General features: G+C 41.3%; 1 protein-coding gene across 2 annotated transcripts in view; it reads right to left on the reverse strand.

The window, feature by feature from the left end:
- Positions 1-15,600, reverse strand: part of PPP2R2B (protein phosphatase 2 regulatory subunit Bbeta) — a 249,535-nt gene extending 233,935 nt beyond the window's left edge. The window contains exons 1-2 of one of the 2 annotated variants that reach the window (XM_073355745.1): positions 15,494-15,600; positions 15,294-15,371 (exon numbers count right to left, since the gene is read on the reverse strand). In XM_073355745.1, coding sequence (XP_073211846.1) covers positions 15,294-15,371; positions 15,494-15,503 — 88 coding nt within the window. In that variant the 5' untranslated portion in view covers positions 15,504-15,600. Of the gene's footprint in view, positions 1-4; positions 249-15,293; positions 15,372-15,493 lie in introns of those variants that run through there. The other variant, XM_073355746.1, reaches the window with a different exon arrangement.
- Between the last annotated feature and the right edge of the window lie 5,654 nt (positions 15,601-21,254).

A 21,254-nucleotide genomic window follows, 5' to 3' on the forward strand; every position in this document is an offset into this window, starting at 1 on the left:
GTACCTTCTGTGTGGCAGCTGCAGGAGAGGATGGTGTTCGGAGGTCTGAAGATGTAAGGCAGGTAACGAGAAAAGCATTTCATCTTCCAAAAAAATAAATAAAAAAAATTAAAATAAACCAAGCCTCCTCAATCCATGAGGAGTCCTTCTGCTTTCAAGGCAGACCGCGTGGGAGGTGCGTTATAGGACCCCTCCTGGGTCTGCAGAGCTGGGAAACCCAAGTAATCGCTGTCACCGGACCCCATTTTGCCATCAGCAGCAGGAAGAGAGCCGCCTCACATTTCTGCATGCATGCTGTTCGAACTCTGAAGCCCCCAAGCAAACGGGGATAGGCTCTTCATTGGCTGAAGCTCATCAGAGCAGGATTTGCTGACTAAGTCAGTCCTGCCTGTAAACACACACCCTGAACGACAGTGCCTGCAACATCCTACTCTCCTTTGGGTCTGTTTGTCTTAGAAAGAAAACCAGCAGCGTCTCGGAGCAGGGAGACTCTGTGACCATATCTCATTCGGGGTAAAGATCTTAATGTAACCAAGGCTTTACAACTTTGTCACCCGAGAGATAGGCTGCTGTTAAAAGAAATCACCCAGGGAAGACGTGGATTTCAAGAATAATAAAAGAGGATGTACTGAAATGGTATTTGCCCTTGTTTAATTAAAGAACTGGGAGTGGGGGTTAAACCATAGTAGAATAAAAAAAGGCATTTAGTTTTTAAGAGTAGCTGCAGCATAAAAACATCCTACATTTATATGTAGCCTTTCATTCCAAAGGATTCCAAAGTGCTTTGCAAACTGTACATACAGCAGACAACCAGCCCAAAAGGATATGAGGGGGAGGTGGGAAAGGGAATGTAACTAGGTTTGGTGATAACTGGTGACTTGAGGATCACACTAACTAATTTTAGCTTCTATTTTATCATTCTGCAAAACACAAACACAAAACAGTGATTTCAGCACCAAGCAATTTTCAGTGCGAATGTAATGTCACAAAACGATATGCATCTGAAGAAGTGAGCTGTAGCTCACGAAAGCTTATGCTCTAATAAATTGGTTAGTCTCTAAGGTGCCACAAGTCCTCCTTTTCTTTTTGCGAATACAGACTAACACGGCTGTTACTCTGAAACCTGTCACAAATGCTTCAGTAAGAGTGAGAGCAATCTAAAACTAAGCACACTGTCTTCCCCACACATGAGAGTACTGTTAGGTGCTTTCAGAGCAGTCAGGCATTTGGTTAATATTTTACAGCAATTTAGGACATGGGAGTAACCAAGGGATATTAAAAGGGCTATTAGAAACCACATTATGAAAATTAAACCACATTATGAAAGTACCTTTTACTGTGCCCTTGACGCTCTTCAATCAGTGCTATAATTCAAATGCTTAAGCATCCAGCTGATCCTGGAGGCCTCCAGCATTCAAGCCAATGTACCTAGATCAGTACTTCTCACACTTGTTCACTTTGTGTACCACTTCTTAAGACAGAGATATTCACACAGATATGTGCATTCCCTGTCCACATCTTCACTGTAGTAGCTTGCTTGGTTACATGAAAAAGTAATGTAAGAACTGTGTTGAGGGGACAAGCTGAAAAAAGATTTGTGTTCATATGCTGTTAGCTTCTTATGTCCTGCCACCCTGCCTATTTTGTACTGTTGCTATTTATTTCGTCTCCCAGGGTATAGGACTATGCATTTATTAGGACCAAATCTGCCTCTGTTGCCTGCAGACCTCCTTGTCTCTGATCATTCCAGGTCACTTTGCAGTTTGGTCCTGTCCACCTGTGTGGAGGGATCTCCAGTTTTCTTGTCATCAGCAAATTTAATCATGGTTGTGTTTATACAAAGACAACCAAGAGACATGAAGAAGTTGTGCAGGTGCATGGAGAAACATGTTTTTCTTTCCATTTTAGTTTGTTAAAAAATATCTCTGAGAACTCAAAAAAATTCCAGGACTGGTCTACAAGTAATGCGAAGACTAACAAATGCTACTTCATTGTGACAGAATCATGTGAAAGTGCATCGTAGGCCACAATTTTAGAACCATTTTTCTATAGCAAATATGTCACAAGAAACAAGATTCAAGAATACAAATAATATATTGCATTTATAGAGCACTTTTCATCCCAGAGCACTTTATACATTCCTATATGAACTGCAAAATAAGATCATTTCACTCACCACTCTGAAAATGCAGCACTGCTGGGGTGAAACAAAACAGCTGTTTTAACAGCAAACAACAACACCACACAACAGTTTATTTCAGGAAGTGATGAATGCCATATCCAATTGAAATGACAGGGAAAAGTTAGCTACATTCTTATAAATAATTCCATGTGATCACTAAAGCCTAGGCTCTCTCTTGAGCCCACCCTCCCTAATGGAGCACAGCAAAGTATGGAGGTAGTTGTGAATTGCCAATGAGTCATTTGTGCTCCCTGGATTTGGGGCCACTTTTATGCCAGCCCAGTCCTCTGTGTAAATTAGAGCAGCCTAGGGCCTCAGCTAAACTATGTCAGTTGGCAATGGTCCTTAAAAACCTGTCCAACAGCTGTGAAGAGTCAGAGCACTATTGTGTCCTATTTTGACTGTAACCCCACCGACTTGTGGCATACTCCCACACTGTGTATATGTGTGAGTCCGCATGATGTTGCAAAAGGGATGGTGAAGGCAAGAGAATCTGGCCCAAGTAGCCTGAAGGGCTTTGTTTTATGTAAAAAGAAAAGGAGTACTTGTGGCACCTTAGAGACTAACCAATTTATTAGAGCATAAGCTTTCGTGAGCTACAGCTCACTTCCTCAGATGCATATCGTGGAAACTGCAGCAGGCTTTATATATACACAGAGAATATGAAACAATACCTCCTCCCACCCCACTGTCCTGCTGGTAATAGCTTATCTAAAGTGATCATCAGGTGGGCCATTATGATCACTTTAGATAAGCTATTACCAGCAGGACAGTGGGGTGGGAGGAGGTATTGTTTCATATTCTCTGTGTATATATAAAGCCTGCTGCAGTTTCCACGATATGCATCTGAGGAAGTGAGCTGTAGCTCACGAAAGCTTATGCTCTAATAAATTGGTTAGTCTCTAAGGTGCCACAAGTACTCCTTTTCTTTTTGCGAATACAGACTAACACGGCTGTTACTCTGAAACCTTTGTTTTATGTGTCACCTGAAAGATGGCACTTCCAGCAACATAGCACCATCTAACACCAATGGACATTGGTTTCAGTACTGACTCAGAAGGAAGAGTGCCACTTATTGATTCACCAGCACTGCATCCCAAAGCAGCTATCATCTTACTTAGTTCACAAGATCAAGATCACAATACTAAAATAAGTGGCTGCATGCTACATATAATATACAGTATATTAGTATACTCTTTGTCTGATACAGTATGATACTATAACAGTGTAGGTTTCCGTGGCTCTAATATGCAAACATCTCTAAGAAATCTTGTATAATGAACTTTATGCACATATAATAAGTCATCTGTTATTTCTGTAAACGAATCTAAATTCTCATGTAAAATGCCAGATAGGCAATACTGGAAATTGAAGTCAACCCACAGATGAGATCTTGCACATAATGCATTGTATGGACAGGACCAATGCAGGCTGCCTCACATTCACTCACAAACCTGCCTGAGTTTGTCTTGGCAAGGCCATAGCTGGCTTGGGTCAACTGACTCAGGCTCATGGGGCTCAGTATACAGGGCTAAAAATTGCAGAGTAGACTTTCAGGTTTAGGCTGGAGCCCATGTTCTGAAACCCCACAAGGTAGATGTGTCTCAGAGCCCAGGCTCCAGCCAGAGTCCGTATATGTGTACACTACAATTTTTAGTCCCGCAGCCCGAACCCCAAAAGCCTGAATCAATTGACAGAGAATCTGAGATTCAGTGCTGCATGTTTTTTACTGCAGAATAGGCGCACCCACTGACATCTAGGTTGGTGATTATGCCCATGATTAATAAGATATGGAACTTTGTCCACTGATACCTGCACTAATTATTTCAACCGGCCACCAGCTTTGCTCACTACGTACAATGGACCAGTCAAGTCAATGGGAGTTTTTCCATTAATTTCAATAGGTGCTGGAGGTCAAGATTTGAACAACCTTAAGGTGAAAGGTTTTATATCCAATTATTAATCCCTGTGTCCATCCAACCTCCTAGGAAACTATATGTTATTTTTTGGATAGCAAGTTAACAGAGACCTTGCTTAAAAGCGATAGGTAAGTGAAACATTCCATATAATCTTCAAAACCTAAACACAGCGGGCATCATTTTAATGCATCCTGTTTTAAAAATTCTCTTTTTTTTTTAACAAGGGGCCCAATGGCTGTACTAGCAAATATACTTATTACCTATGTCCAACTGTGTAAACTGGGCTCCTCCTAAAACAGATAAAAACCATGATCCCTGCCCTGACTAGTTTACAAATGAATATTAGATATGACATAGTGAAGGAATAACAAGACAGTCGGGTGGGGATGGGGTTGAAGTGTAGAGGTCACATCAGAAGGATTACAGGTTATTCGGGGAGTACTAATCATGGCACGATGGAGTAAGGAAGGCTTTTTATTTTTTTAATTAATTATATCTGAGGAATATTTATTTCTTAGTTCGCTAATTTCTTTCATGGAAGAAGTGAAAATTAAAAAGAGATTGGACTGAGGGTGATGGTTTAGCAGCTTATCGCAGGAAGTGTGTTCCCTGCATGGGAGCAATCTGAAAGAAAGGGCAGAAATATTTTGGAGAGAAGCAGATAAACAGGCAAGCAAGGTTGGCATAACTGGCAGAGCAAAAGGCGGTACATACAGCACAACAGGAGATAAGGTTGACTGAGTCAGAGAAGTAAAGCTATGAAGGGCCTGGAAAGTAAGTACAAAAAGCCTGAACTTGAACTACAGGTGTGTAGTCCTTTTACAAATAGTCCCATTGACTCTAACAGTATACTTTCCATTACAAAGTGTTTGCAGAGTCTGGACCTAATTAAGCCTGCAAAAAAAATCTCTCCATGTAAAACAAGCAATTGTACATTTAACTCCCTGTTTGCAGATGCCAATGTGGGTTTTGCCAAATGCCAGTGGGTGTGGGCAGTTGTGCAGGTGCACCTATTAGGGCCGTCTGTGAAACTGTGGTGCTTTAGAACTGTTTCTCTCCATCTCCCACAGCTAAGAAGTCCCTTTGACTTATCAGTCTGTGTACAGCTTTAGGGCCTAGGCCTAAAAATAGTACTGAACATAGTGTTTACAGCTGTAAGTAGGGAGATTCTTTCTCTTTCTCTCTCTCTCTCTGTCATACACACACACACACCCCAATGAACCTTAGTCTAAGAAATATTGCAGAATCAATGCTAGAATAAATGGTTGTGGTTAGAAGTCTTAGATCCAGTTCTCCAAGAAGCCTTAACTTACATGCAGGAGGGTTGATTCTGCTCTCACTTAGGGCTTGGCTACACCTGCGAGTTACAGCGCACTAAAGGAGCCCCGGGCACACTAGCTCACTACCCATCCACACTGGCAAGTCATGTAGACCACACTGACTCCGCGGTTGGTCTGTCCTGGTACTCCACCTCGTCAAGTGGAATAATGTTTTGTGCGCCCCCACTGGAGCGCCGCGGTGCCAGTGTGGACGCCCTGGTCTGTTAGTGTGCTCTGATCGGCCTCCAGAAGTGTCCCACAATGCCTGTTCTAGCCACTCTGGTCATCACTTTGAACTCTACTGCCTCTACTGCCCTGCCTTACTGTTCCATGCCTCAGGTGACCAACCGTCAGACCCGCCCTTTAAATTCTCTGGGAATTTTGAAAATCCCCTTCCTGTTTGCTCAGCCATGCCTGGAATGCTCTCAGCGAATCTTTTCAGGTGACCATACCTCCATGCGTCAGGCGATCCCCAGTATGGAGCAATGGCGAGGTGCTGGACCTCGTCAGTGTTTGCGGGGAGGAAGCTGTCCAGTCCCAGCTGCACTCCAGCCATAGGAATTACGATACCTTCGGGCAGATATCAAGGGACATGATGGAAAGGGGCCATGACTGGGACGCACTGCAGTGCAGGATTAAAGTGAAGGAGCAGCAGAATGCCGACCGCAAAGCCCGCAAGGCAAACGGCTGCTTCGGTGCTGCCTCTGCGACCTGCTGTTTCTACAAAGAGCTGGACACAATACTTGGGGCTGACCCCACCTCCACACCAAGAACCACCATGAACACTTCAGAGCCCAGTTCAACAACGCAGGAGGAGGAGGAGGAGCAGCAAAGCGGGAGTGAGGGTGCTGAGATGGAGGAAGACACCCTGGAATCCCTAGATGCATGCAGCCAGGAGCTGTTCTCAAGCCAGGAGGAAGGTAGCCAGTCACAGTGGCCAGTGCTTGGGGAAGGACAAACACCAGAGAAGGTTCCCAGTAAGCGGCTTTTATTTTGAGAAGGAGGCTCTTCGGGTGAGGAGGGTTAGGGCTGCATGCATGCCTAGATGCAGAATAGGGCGATGATGTGCTCTCTCACATTGTGGTAATCGGCCTCAGTGATCTCTTCAAAGGTGGAACTTGGGCAATGTGCTTGCACAGGTTTCTCAGGAAAGTCACTGTGTTCCTTGTCCCAGTAAGGCTAACTTGTCCGTACCACTGTGCCGTGAGGGACGGGGGGACCATTGCTGCACACAGGCAAGCTGCATATGGGCCAGGGCGGAATCCGCATTGCAGTAGAAGACCCTCCCTTGCTTCCCGGGTCACCCTCAGTAGCGAGATATCTTCCAGGACGAACTCCTGTGGAAAATGTGGGGACAGTGTTCAGTACAGGGGCCGCCTGCCGCTGTTGGCTCTCCCCAAGGTACAGAAACCCAGAGGACAGTACAGCCCTGAAACAATCAATCATGCTTGACCCTGTGCTTGCTCACCATTTTGGGGCTCCCGTGGGTTATGTGTGCTCGCTTTGGGATGGGCAAATTATGCTATTGTGTAGACTGTGCTTACCCATAAGTACAGGGGAATCATGCTCTGTCTGGTGTGAACAATGCTGCCTCTGTTAAGTATTGCATTTTGCCTTTACAGATGCAACCTTGAGATCTCAGCCATCCGTGTTATCACCAGCCGAAAGACTCCAAAGAATCAGAAAGAGGCCACATAGAAGCAAGGAAGACATGTTGCATGAAGTAATGCAGCATTCAAGTAATGAAAATCGAAAATGCAGGAGTGATGGGACAGTGAAAGGAGGATCTGCCAGCAGAATGAGGAGCACCGGCACAAAAGCATGGTGGTCTGGCAGCAAAGCACGGATCGGCTGATAAGCATAATGGAGCGCCAAGCAGACTCGATCCAGGCGCTTGTAGCCATGCAGGCGGAGCACTACCGTGCCCGACCCCCCCTGCAGCCCTTGTCCCAAAACTCTTTCCCTTGTGTTCCCATGTCACCTCCAACCCACGTTCCCCAACATCGGGGTTCTTACTGCCACCAGCTGCCTCCAACACCTGTAGCTTCACCACCCAGCCCTGAAAACTACGACCCTTACCCACCACACTCAACCCCCATCACCATGCAGTATAGCCATCCTGAAGTGCAGCACTCATTGCACAGCACTCCAGACAGGAAGGCTGAGTATGATAACAGGACATACACGAATCTGTGATTGTACCGTTCCCCACCCCACCCCCTTGCCCTTTCTGTTTCCCAAGCAGTTGTGTTTCTTTTCAATAAATGAATTTTCTGGCTTTGAAAACATTCTTTATTATTGCATAAAGTAAAAGACACCTTAGCTCAGGAAAGAAACAGGCACTGCAAGTCAGTGTAGCAAACACAGATTCCTACTAACATTAGAACCACTGTACTTCACTCCTGTGCAGGGCACCAGACATTACTGGTGGCTTTCAGCCTCAGATTGCTCCCTCAAGGCATTCCCTAATCCTTGCAGCTCCGCGCTGGGCCCCTTTAATAGCCCTGCTCTCTGGCTGTTCAAATTCAGCCTCCAGGTGTTGAACCTCTGAGTTCCATGCCTGAGTGAATCGTTCACCCTTCCCTTCACAAATGCTATGCAGGGTACAGCATATGGATATAACCGCGGGGATGCTGTCATCGGCCAGGTCCAGCTTCCCATGCAGAGAGTACCTGCGGCCCTTTAAATGGCCAAAAGCACGCTCCACAGTCATTCTGCACCAGCTCAGCCTGTTGAACCGCTCCTTGCTGCTGTCAAGGCTCCCTATGTAGGGTTTCATGAGCCAGGGCATTAAAGGGTAAGCAGGGTCTGCAAGGATCACAATGGGCATTTCGACTTTCCCTACGGTGATCTTCTGGTCTGGGAAAAAAGTCCCGGCTTGCAGCTTCCTGAACAGGCCAGTGTTCTGAAAGATGCGTGCATCATGCACCTTTCCAGGCCAGCCTGCGTTAATGTCAATGAAATGCCCACAGTGATCCACAAGCGCCTGGAGAACCATACAGAAATACCCCTTCTGATTAACGTACTCAGAGGATAGGTGGGTTGGTGCCAGAATTGGAATATGTGTGCCATCTATCGCCCCTTCGCAGTTAGGGAAACCCATTTGTGCAAAGCCATCCACAGTGTCATGCACGTTACCCGGAGTCACGGTTCTTCTGAGCAGGATGCTATTAATGGCCCTGAAAACTTGCATCAACACGATTCCAACGGTTGACTTCCCCACTCCAAATTGGTTAGCAACTGATCGGTAGCTGTCTGGAGTTGCCAGCTTCCAGATTGCAATAGCAACCCGCTTCTCCACCATCAGGGCAGCTCTCAATCTTGTGTCCTTGCGCCGCAGGGTGGGGGCGAGCTCCTCACACAGTCCCATGAAAGTGGCTTTTCTCATCCAAAAGTTCTGAAGTCATTGCTCGTCATCCCAGACTTGCATGACAATGTGATCCCACCACTCAATACTTGTTTCCCGAGCCCAAAAGCAGCGTTCCACGGTGGTGAGCATGTCCGTGAATGCCACAAGCAAACTCATGTCATATGTGTTACTAGAGTCGATATCATCGTTGGAGCCCTCACTGTCACTTTGGATCATAAGGAATAACTCGACTGCCAAACGTGATGTGCTGGCGAGACTCATCAGCATACTCCTCAGCAGTTCGGGCTCCATTCCTGCAGACCGAAAGGGAAGACAGAGCACGCAGTACAAAAAACGTTGACAGATGGTGTCAAATGTGGATGGAAGCACAGGGATTGCTGGGATGCGAACTGATGCATCACGGGGCGTTAGGACAAGACCCAGAATGCCCCGCACCCCGTCACCCTCTTCCCACAAGCCACAGCACCAGAATGGGAAGAGGTGCTTTGTGGGATAGCTGCCCATAATGCACCGCTCCCAATGCCGCTGCAAGTGCCGCAAATGTGGCCATGCCAGTGCAGTTGTTCCTGTCAGGGTGGACAGACTGTAGCGCTTTCCCTACTGCGCTCTCCGAAGGCGGGTTTAACTCAAAGCGCTCTACATCTGCAAGTGTAGCCATGCCCTTACACTGGTGTACATCTACTGAAGCCCGTGGAGTTACACTGGTGTAAGTGTAAGAAGAATCACATACAGCTATAAATGGCACTTTTTCCAAACATGGTCTTTCTTCTCACTATTAACCTTAGCAATGGCTTATATCAAGGGGCGGGGGGAAAGGGGTGGTTATTGGTTTCCGGAAGCACATGTTAAAGCATGGTTAACTGGCTGGAGTAGGCATCTACCCACTACTTAATTTATGTGTTTCATTTTGCTGTTTAACCCCTCCAGCCACAAATTCTAGTAACTATGCAAGTGGTACTCTGCAAGTGGGAAATTAAACGTCCTCCTCTGAAGCTATAAGTCAATACTAGAACTACTGGTAATATAAAAGCTACCAGGTGGTATAAATGTGCCAAACATGTTGTGTTTCATGCTCTTTACCGCCTACTCAGAAGATTAAGTCAAAGTTGTCTGCATTCTGAGCTATATTTTAAATCTCAGCTGTAATATTCTCTTATCCCTATGTATGCAGAACTCCCACTCATGTGGGACATACAGACTTGTAGGCAAGGAGGAATATTAGAGTTCTGAATTTTGCTGAGTATTATCTCTGGATTCAGCCAAGAAGTAAGGGTCCTATGGTCATGTCCACATATTGGACTTCCTGTGCACACTCAGAGTAAATTTTGATAAAAGAACAAATTTGCAGTAAGCAGACCATAACTATGCAAAGAAATGGGTTCTGCATTCTATTTCACACAGGGTGTTGGAAATCCAGAAAAGAAGGATGGTACTGATGATGGTATTCATTCTCACATTCACTCCCCTCACAGTTAAACTCAGAAAATTACCTTCAGTTTTCCTGACAAAATTGAAGTAGAGTATCAATACTTTGTTTAGCTTTGCCAGCTTTGAAATTACCTACTCTACTTGATCAATGGAATGGGTTAAGGAAGTCCTGTCTAAGAAATTATTTATGCCATTATCTGGGGGAAAATTAGTTTAAACTGTATCTTGAAAAAGGTTTGTAGGAAGAGGAGTGGTAATGAAATAAAAAATAAATAAAACCAAGGACATTTGTATTAAAAATTAATAATATTAAATCAAACTTGCTCAAACTGTAAATTGAAAGGGGGGCTGATTAAGTCAATGGTGCTCAACACTTAACTAGTTAGAACAATGATCAGGTTTTGGTTTTAACTTCCTCGTGGTGTCAAAAACTCTTAGCTACTCCAGTGAAAGGGCTGCAAAATTATGAAAATTACTGTTCGTCCTCTGGGCAAGACAACCCCAACAAAACCAGTATATCAGTCTGGTTGATAACAGTGGATTTATAAGGATTAAATAAGAGTCCAGAACCCAATTTCAAACCAAAGTAGCCAGGCTAAGTTCTGGACAGATGCCCAGAATCTTCCCTTTTTACCTCCCATCTCACTGCCACTGCAGAGCAATTGTTCCACATTGGCAGTTGAGTAGATGAAGTAACTTGTGTGGATGCTGACATGCAATAGGGAGGGAAGATGGAAAGGGTAATGCAACAGCAGACCCTATGCTCATGTAACAAACGACAAATTTGCTTCCACTTGCCTCTGTACACTAGAGTTTGCACAGAAATAAGCTTCCACATCCAGCCCCTACTCTCCCCACTTTTGTGCACTGAAAATGTATCAGTTCTGTGGCCAAGATTCCCATCACAGCTTCAAAAGAGGGCAGAAGGTAGCCTCACTATTTCTCTGAAATATTGTCTACAAAGGAATGTGAAGTGGCCTGCCTAAGGTCACACAGGAAATCAGAGTCAGAGCTGAAGCAGAAGGAACCCAGCAGTTCTGTCTATGGCACTGACATTTACAAAAATCTTTCTCCTTTTACAACAAATTTATGGATTAAAATAGTCTCCACTGTATATGACTGGAAAAAAAAAGTCCTTTTCACTAAAAATATAAAATAGATTCAAAAGTTTCCCAAGAAAGAGATCAATCCTACCTTTTAAACCTCGGACACAAAAATATCAGTAACCCTATGGTGGTTTGAATCTATTTAATTGTTTGTGCTCAGTTTTTTATGTTCCATTAACAAATAACATGTCAGTTCACATGCAAAAATCTGGAGGTGCATTGTGCTTAACCAGCAAGTAACACAAAAAGGAAATCAACATGATAAGACAACAGGCCAGGCTCAGAGCCAAGCAATGAACCTGCAGACAGTTACTCACCATTTTAAATGTTTGATTCTGAGCTATCAGTTACACATTTGGATGACCTGGCAAACACAGACTATGCAAGCACATGTAATAAAAGTCCCAAACTCAATGGGAATGGCAGATTTCTTGAATCCAATAGCATCCCAATGATAAAGTATTCCTTACAGGCACTAGAAAGATCAATTGAATGTACTGTGGTCATTTTAATTTAAATATTGCTATTTATATATAATTTTCCATTGGAAAACTCCTTATTATCTGTATGTTTTAAACTTGAATAATTAAATAAGACATTATTTACATACTAAGAGCCTATGACCCACTATTCTGTTATACATAGATCATAGGAGTTGCACTGCAGCCCCAAATCTCATTATGCTGCCTTTTAAAGACAACAGCATCTACCACATATAGCTCTTCCCAGTGGCATCACCCACAGTCAAATCTGGAGAAGTTCCTCTAATCTTGCTGATACTTTTAAGTCATGATGACTCTATGCTGTGGATCCTGATGCCTCAAGAGAAATGGGGGAAATCCTGCCTCTTTATTTTGCATATATCTGGATTCTCCACCAAGTTGCTAATCCCCATTAAACCAATTTGAAGCAGGACTCCTGAAAATTTGTTTTATATTTTCCGGAATGAAATTTGGTTTGATACAATGTGGTACATCAAATGTAATTGTCTGGTACCTTTATATTACCCTTGTTGATGTGCTTGTCTCTACAACTAGAAAAAAAATAACTTCAGACCCCTCTAAAGTATAAAATATCTCATTTACTTGGAAGGTTATGTTAGCTAGAGATGAAAAGGATCCATTATATTATTGAGTCCATCAAAACATGTATTACACGCTAGGTTACTTTTATTTCAGGTTAAGGAAAACAACAGACAAAAGAAAGAACAATTATTAAATGAGTGAGAGAGAGAGCACGCACATAGACGGTCTCTCCACAACATTCTGTGTATGATCTGAAACCCACGTGCCCTGCAGTAGTTAGAATCCTCTACATTTAAAGGTGTGGTACTCAGTAAACAGAATGGCAAGATCTCCTTTCAGTTAATGGCACATAACTGCATACATCACAAGAGTCAATGAGATTATATTTCATGAAAATAAGACACAAAAGATTGACATTAACAAGAGCTAGGAGGGTGAGAGATTAGAATATACCCCAAAGACTGCAGCACATGATAGAATAAAGTTTTTAAAACTAAAAGGATGGAGCTCTGCTGAAACGGAAGCATTTAAACACTTTTGTGATATAAATTTGTATTACCTCACTGAAGTACTGGATGCTGTGGAATAATTGTAAATATATATCCAAAATGAAACAGCACCAACCACCACCAATAATAATTAACTCTACCTCTTAATTACCTCGCACGGCTTCCTACCCAGTCATGCTTGATCTTTTGTTTAAGGCCACCTTTACTTCTTGACCAATTTTTGGAGATTTGTATGATCACTTGTTTCATTGTTGATTACACTGCATACATATTCTAAACTAGTGGCTCTCAACCTTTTCCATGCTGTGGCCCCATATTACAATAGAAAACAAGTTTCAGGAGCCCTCTCCTACACCCTGGACCTATTTGCTGTGTGTGTGTGAGGGAGGTGTCAACACCCAAAGGTTGAAAACCAATGTCTTAAAGCATTCATTGGCTCACAAGCTGAAAAAAAAGCCAGCATTCTTATTTATCTTGAACTGGCAGGCAGATAGATATGACAAAGTAAAATAATTTTTCCATATCTAGGTTGTATGAGAAAGGCTTAAACCATATGCAAAGAGGTTTGCAACCACATTGCAGCACGTGAATTCAGTGACCTTGACTGTAATTGATTTTAATTTTTTTGCAGTCATTTCATAGGTTTTTAAATATTTGTTGTGTTTCATGCACCACTCTGCTCTCAGATTATACCCCTGTGTTCCCAAGCCAGCTCAACAATGGGGGCAATCACTCAAGGAAGAATATGCAATGGTACCATAGGTAAAGACACTTTTCCTGGGGACCAGGGTAGGAAGTAGGAACTCTGTTAGCAGAGGCTACCCAAGACACGGGCTGAATCAGTTGTCTTTACACCTAGAACCAGGTTTCTCTGCTTTTAAAGAAACGCTCACTTTCCAGAAATAAATAAATAAATAAATAAATAAATAAATAAATAAATAAAAACACGACAACAGAATAATTCATTTCCTGCATTTGGTACCTTGGTGCCCATAGAAAAGCAGTGGCACCCCTTTCAGAAAATTCTTTTCCATGCATCATTTTAGTGCCTAAAGTGATTCCACTGGAGGAAATCCACTCATGCCAGCCTCACTGTCTAAAGCTGTATGCAGTAATACTGGTTTCAGACAGACCACACATTTCTGCCAGTGTAACTAAGTCCTGATCTGCAACATCCACATGTGTTATTCTAAACTCCAGTCTAAATCATCAGTCATGTAGTGGTTTTGTGATATGATCACAAGGGTGAACTCATGTTCGCTGATAATTTAAACATAAAGGAAACCCAGGTCTCTAAACATTAAAGATCAATGCAGTAACCCAGATCAGAAACTTGAATCTCCTTCCATAAAAGCCCTCTGAAGATAGAGTGATGGGGGTCTCATCGTCTGATACCTAGCCTGCCTATGCCAGAAAAAAGTGCACTAGAATTTCTAGGCAAACAAAAATGTTTTTGAGAATCAGGTAATAAAAATGCGGGAAAGGGTGTTAGTGACTTGGGAGCAATATGAGGAAATGGGATGGGATGGCGATCTCAGTCCTCCACAAAGGACAAATTGAATGTAAAAGGAAATGTGTGAAGTCAAGAAGGAAACAAAATTATGGATAGAAAAGAGGCAATAAAAACAAAATGGGAGATAAAACAGAAAATGAAAGTGGGCAATGGAGAGAAAATGAGAGTTAAAAGAAAAGAATGGAATAAACAAAGGAGAGAACAGGATAAATTTAACACACACAACTTTAAGATCAGTAAAATTGTATTTATTTGTTCCTGTGTTCTATTCAGCTATGGCAGAATATCATTTCCATGTGTCCAGTATTTGACCAAATATGAAATGAGACACTGGTTGTGCTTGTCGGGGGAGAATTTCAAAAGTGCCTAAGCAGAACAATTCCCACTGAACACTATTGGGTGTGAAAGTCAATGTGACTTGTGCTCCTAAATCCCCGAGGTGCTTTTGAAATCCCTCCTGCACTAATGCATATCTGTAAAAATGTAGGCACTCTAATTTATGTTATCCCCAGATATGGGGGTAAATAGTACATTAGTATGATATCATCCAGAAATCAAAGCAAACTGATTCCAATATTACATTTTTTGGGGGGAGGTTGCATCATAATTCCCTGAGATGCTATTGTGAATAAGAACGAAGAGTTATTATAAATGAATTTTACAAATGGTTGTTAAATTATCAATCCATTTAAGCAATAATTACATAATATGAATGTTTGATTGCTAACTAATTTTGGTGACTTACCTTTTAAAATGAATAACTATCTGAAGAAAACAGAAGAGAAAGGAAGCACAGCTCAGTTCCTCTCTTGCAATTTTACTCAACAACATGTGATCAAATAAACCCAACATTGATCAAGCAAGCTGTACATGAAAAACAAGTTCTCTTTGATCAAAGCAACAAAAGGAAAAATAAACCTACCTTCTGTGACTCCTATGTCAATAGTTCCTTTTACTTGACTAAAGCACCACAGCACATCCTGCATGAGGTTTCCAAATCCTGACAGTGAAACACATGCAGAAAGAAGATGTAACCACACATGTCCATATATGGTCTTTCTTTAAATGAACAAACATTCACCAATATCTACAACCACTGCATGAGGACAAATATGTGTTCACCTGGTATCATTCTTCCGTGCAAAATGATAACCTAATGCCGGGAAACTAAAAACATTATGTCTGTGTTTGTGAATTGCCTCTCTGTCTGTTCTCTCTGTACCATCTTAGGGCTATTTCGAAAACGGTGCAATTGGAGCCAGTCCCCTCTACATCATTGGCAGCATCATAGAGGAGTCAGGAGGCCCTGCAGTCACGCTCTTTGTCACAGCCTCTCTTCGTCAGAATACTAATGCTCCCAATCATTTCCATCTTTGTGAAAGAGAGACTGAAAAAGAGAGAGAGAGAGAGAAACAACAAAACAACACCATTTTTTCTAGTTTGTGGCCTGCATAGTTGTCAGTTGCTTTATTTGCAGTTATCTCTGCAGAATGAAACCATTTTAGTTTCAGATCATTACAAAATTGTTAGATTAATGTTAGCCTGGAAGCCTGAAGTACATTATAGTTGTTATAAAAGGGTACAGCAGGCATTCATATTGTAAGCATCTCCATGTAAACAGTAGCAATCTACACTGATCCCAGCATGGTAATATGTTTCATCTGCTGCTGCTCCTCATCTCCTTGAGGGCACAGCAAAAAGTTCCCCATTGCAATATATCATTCACTCTGGCACACAAAATCCTTAGCTCCAAAGTCAACTTGATTTATTTTATACTAATATACCACTTTTTATCTGAGGCTATCAAAGCATTTTAAAATATCAAATTAAGGAGGCTTCACAACAAGCCTGTGAGGAAGGGAAATATTATTATATCAATTTTACATATGGGTACACTGTGACACAGAGAGAGGTTAAGTGTTTTGCCCTCAGCAAATCAGAGAAAAAGTTCAGAACTCAGAGGTCCTGACTCCCAAAGCTCTTTCTTTAACCATGAGAATCACACTCCCTTCCTTCCCTTTTTAGAAAAGGATAACGATATACATATATAAAGATATAAATATAGGTTAATGATATAGACTAGCTGACTCTTAAGCTGAAATCCTATTGTCAAGGTTCCTCCCCCACTCTGAACTCTAGGGTACAGATGTGGGGACCTGCATGAAAAACCTCCTAAGCTTATCTTTACCAGCTTAGGTCAAAACTTCCCCAAGGTACAAAATATTCCACCCTTTGTCCTTGGATTGGCCGCTACCACCACCAAACTAATACTGGTTACTGGGGAAGAGCTGTTTGGACACGTCTTTCCCCCAAAAATACTTCCCAAAACTTTGCACCCCACTTCCTGGACAAGGTTTGGTAAAAAGCCTCACCAATTTGCCTAGGTGACTACAGACCCAGACCCTTGGATCTTAAGAACAATGAACAATCCTCCCAACACTTGCACCCCCCCTTTCCTGGGAAACGTTGGATAAAAAGCCTCACCAATTTGCATAGGTGACCACCGACCCAAACCCTTGGATCTGAGAACAATAAAAAAGCATTCAGTTTTCTTACAAGAAGACTTTTAATAAAAATAGAAGTAAATAGAAATAAAGAAATCCCCCCTGTAATCAGGATGGTGGATACCTTACAGGGTAATTAGATTCAAAACATAGAGAACCCCTCTAGGCAAAACCTTAAGTTACAAAAAAGATACGCAGACAGAAATAGTTATTCTATTCAGCACAGTTCTTTTCTCAGCCATTTAAAGAAATCATAACCTAACACGTACCTAGCTAGATTACTTACTAAAAATTCTAAGACTCCATTCCTGGTCTATCCCCGGCCAAGACAGAATATAGACAGACACACAGACCCTTTGTTTCTCTCCTTCCTCCCAGCTTTTGAAAGTATCTTGTCTCCTCATTGGTCATTTTGGTCAGGTGCCAGCGAGGTTACCTTTAGCTTCTTAACCCTTTACAGGTGAGAGGAGCTTTCCCCTGGCCAGGAGGGATTTCAAAGGGGTTTACCCTTCCCTTTATATTTATGACACCTATGAAGAGAGCTGTCTTTGTGAGATTTCTGCTGTATCTGAATCAAACCCAGAAAATAACCTTTTTTACTTTTGTATCCAAACTAGAAAGAATCAAATCGTAGAATTTAGTTTAGAACTTGTGTTTCAGATCCCTCCACAGAGAAATAAGGAGTTCAGATGTGATCTACTAGTTTTCTTTCATTCATCCACATGCTATACATCCATATGCCTATTTTTCTCTCTGTCTTTCTGTATCACACTGTGGTTTGTGTTTATTCTGTTAACAAATAGGCCTAGAGCTTTTAGCATAAACTGTTAATTAAAACTTCCATAAAGCTTAGCAAAGTTAGGCTTAGAAAAATTAAAATATTAGCAAGCAAATTTTATATTTCTTGTGAAGTAAAAATATATCGGAAAGTCAGAATCTATTTTTGCACACTTATTTTTGCAGATGCTTAAACATATATACTTGTAATCTGCTCTGACTACTCAAATGGCAAGTTACAAGGTTGTAATCAAAACTACAAAAAATTGGAAAATGTGCAGAGAAGGGCAACTAAAATTATAAGACACATGAGACAGATTCCATATGAGGAGAAATTAAAATAACTGGGCCTGTTCATCTTAGAACAGAGATGACTAAGGTCCGGGGGAATATGAAAGAGGACTCTAAAATCATGAATGGTGTGGAGAAAGTGAATAAGGAAGTGTTATTTACCCCTTCATAGGACACAAGAACTAGGAGTCACCCAATGAAATTAATAGGCAGCAGGTTTAAAACAAATATAAGAAAGTACTTCTTCACACAACGCACAGGCCAAAAGTATAACTGGTTTCAAAAAAAGAATTAGATGTGTTCATGGAGGATAGGTCCATCAATGGGTATTAGCCAAGAAGGTCAGGGACGTAACCCCATGCTCTGGGTGTCCCTAAACCTCCAAATGCCAGAAGCTGGGACTGGATCACAGGACGTGGATCACTCAAAATTGCGCTGTTCTGTTCATTCCCTCTGAAGCCTCTGGCACTGGCCACTGTTAGAGACAGATTACTGGGCTAGATGGACAATTGATGTGACCCATCATGGCCATTCTTTATGTTTTTAAGTCCATCTCACAAAAGTATAAAATGTTCCAACTGCAGAGGGAAAAGTAAGTAATTCATTAAGAAGTGTTATTGTCTCCTTTAGACAAATTTTTTGTAACCTTTTGTACACTGAAAATTTGAAGTGTATTAAATGTAACTGTCCAAACAATTAACCACAAAGTAGACATTTAATACTAGTTAAACAAGAATAAGTTATGCCGTAGCTGTCCTGTAAATATAAAATAAACAGGGGTGGGGGGGGAAGCAGAAGATCTATAAAAGACCTCAGCCCACATGTAACATACTGTCATGTCTTTAGTCTGGGCAGCCTGACTTAAATAAACCAAACTGGACTTGTTTCAGAGTAGCAGCCATGTTAGTCTGTATTTGCAAAAAGAAAAGGAGTACTTGTGGCACCTTAGAGACTAACCAATTTATTTGAACATAAGCTTTTGTGACCTACAGCTCACTTCATCGGATGCATTCAGTGAAGTGAGCTGTAGCTCACGAAAGCTTATGCTCAAATAAATTGGTTAGTCTCTACGGTGCCACAAGTATTCCTTTTCTTTTTGCAAACTGGACTTGCCCACCTAATGTCTCAGTAATCAATTATCTAACAAGATCCCATTTATTACAATTCTATGCAAAGCATTAACATTAATGCATCATTAAGACTGAAAAATAGAGCATCCAAATATTAGGGAATGAAGAAGTAAAGTCTACCCTTAAATCTGCCCCACTGTGTTTAAGCCTTAAGCATGTTTTTTCTTTATATCATGATCAATAATTTATAAATTAATATAAAATAAACTGGATTTTTAAACACCTAAAATACTTATATACAGTATGGTATAATATAGCATATATAGTTTTCAGAACTTTCTTGATTTTAAGTATCAATGAGATCTACAGAACAAGCCAAGTTTGAACAAAAATGGTGGAGTAGTTCTAAAATTATGAACATGTAAAGTTAAATGGCCAGATTCTGAGATGATATCATATTTGAGATTATCCTAGTCAGAAAGAATCTTAATTTTGATATAACTCATAGCTGGCCAACATTCTGAGCTATATTAGTTCTAAATTTGCCCACTTTTTAAAAAGTAGTTTGAAGCCTACAGAGGGTCTGTCCTAATATCACTGCATACATTTGAATGTTTCATGGGATGATGTTAATGTATCACACAGACAAAGGGACAATGTCATGGACAATGTCATGGCTCAACATTTATGCCCTTCTCTAGAAAATTATGTGTTTTTTATTTAATATTTTCCATTCATACTGAAGAAATTGACCAGTTCCTTCTAAAAGACTCAAAATTCCTGCTCCTTCGATGGGTGACGAACCACTTCTAAAGGGCTTCTGAAAGTAGCATTTTTGTCTATTCAATCCCCTGCTTGCTCACAGGAATGGACTTAGGAGAGGAGATTGATAGTGTGACATGTTATGAATGTACAAAAAAACAGATTTTCTTGTTCACAACTTGCCCAGCTGGGGAGCTGGGATTCCTTCACCATCTGCAGCCCTTGTTTAGGAAACACTGGTGATTTTTTTTCCAGTATCAAGTCAGTTTTTAAAAAAAAAGAAAGTGAGTTTTTAGTTAAAATGTGGACCTGTCAAACCTTATCAACATCCCTGAAAAGTGATGCCATATGACATTCTAATTGTTATGGTAAAAATGAAAACAGGCTGGACTGGCATGCAGCTCACAGACCTCCTGCAAGCACAGCTGCTTTTATACACTCCTTAGGAATATATTTCCAATTTATATGTTAACAAACAAATGCAAGTAACTAACATGAAAATATTTTGATTATCCTTTTCCTTTTCAGTAGGTTTCCATTCGAAATTCAGCCTCTGACTATTTGTGAGAGAGATCCCATGGTGCTTTTTTGCAGAAGTTAACTGTAATTTCTTGGCCAAATTTTAGCTCAGGTAATTACATTTTGATGTCCTAAATCCTGTGCACCCTCTTCAGTTTCAAAGGGATATCATGCCCAATTCTGCCCTGCATTACTTAGGTGCTATGCACATTGGCTTCAGCGAGAGGTATGCATTTATGCTGAGGGCAGAATTTGATCTGTGTTATGTCGTGCTCCGGTGTCGTAGTTAAGCTACCACATTTCATACCGGAGTTGGCTGCATTTCTGTGAGGGAATAGGTCATTCTTGTGTTTGGAAGAGCTTCTTACCCTGGTACAGCACTTTATATCCTCCAAAATTAATACATTTAATATTACTTGGCCAAACCCTGTCTTCTTTAGTCACTCCTTCATCAGCCATTACTCCCAGTGGGCAAAATTCATCCCTAAATGGATTAATTCACAACAGAATTTTTTGCCTTAGTAAAGATTGAATAAAAATTAGTAACAACTTCAGGATTTGACCCTAATTAAATATCTTAGCAAAGAAGATTATGGTTGTGTATACTGGAAGAGGGGGTGAGATGGAACAGAAAGTAGATGAGGTACTTGCCTCATTACTTCTCTGTTGTAATTACTGGAAGAAGGTCATTCAGGCCAGTGAAAATAATTGTCTAGACATATAAGGTGTTATTTAGTTGAAGGCATCTGTTTTAGTTTAAACAGGGACTCAGTTTTTCTCTTGACTTATACTGAAGATTCAAGTTGCCTACAAATGTCACAAAAAAGTCTTTATCTCCTTGAAACATTCCAGTATGAAAAGGTTGTAAATGAAAATCCTCTTTTTAAACAACTGAAATGTATAATTTTTCCAGGTTGTAGTTTTTAAGAGATAAAGCTCTTCATCTTAAGTCTAGATTGT

Source organism: Lepidochelys kempii, chromosome 8 (assembly GCF_965140265.1).
Source record: "Lepidochelys kempii isolate rLepKem1 chromosome 8, rLepKem1.hap2, whole genome shotgun sequence".
NCBI lineage: Eukaryota > Metazoa > Chordata > Testudines > Cheloniidae > Lepidochelys > Lepidochelys kempii.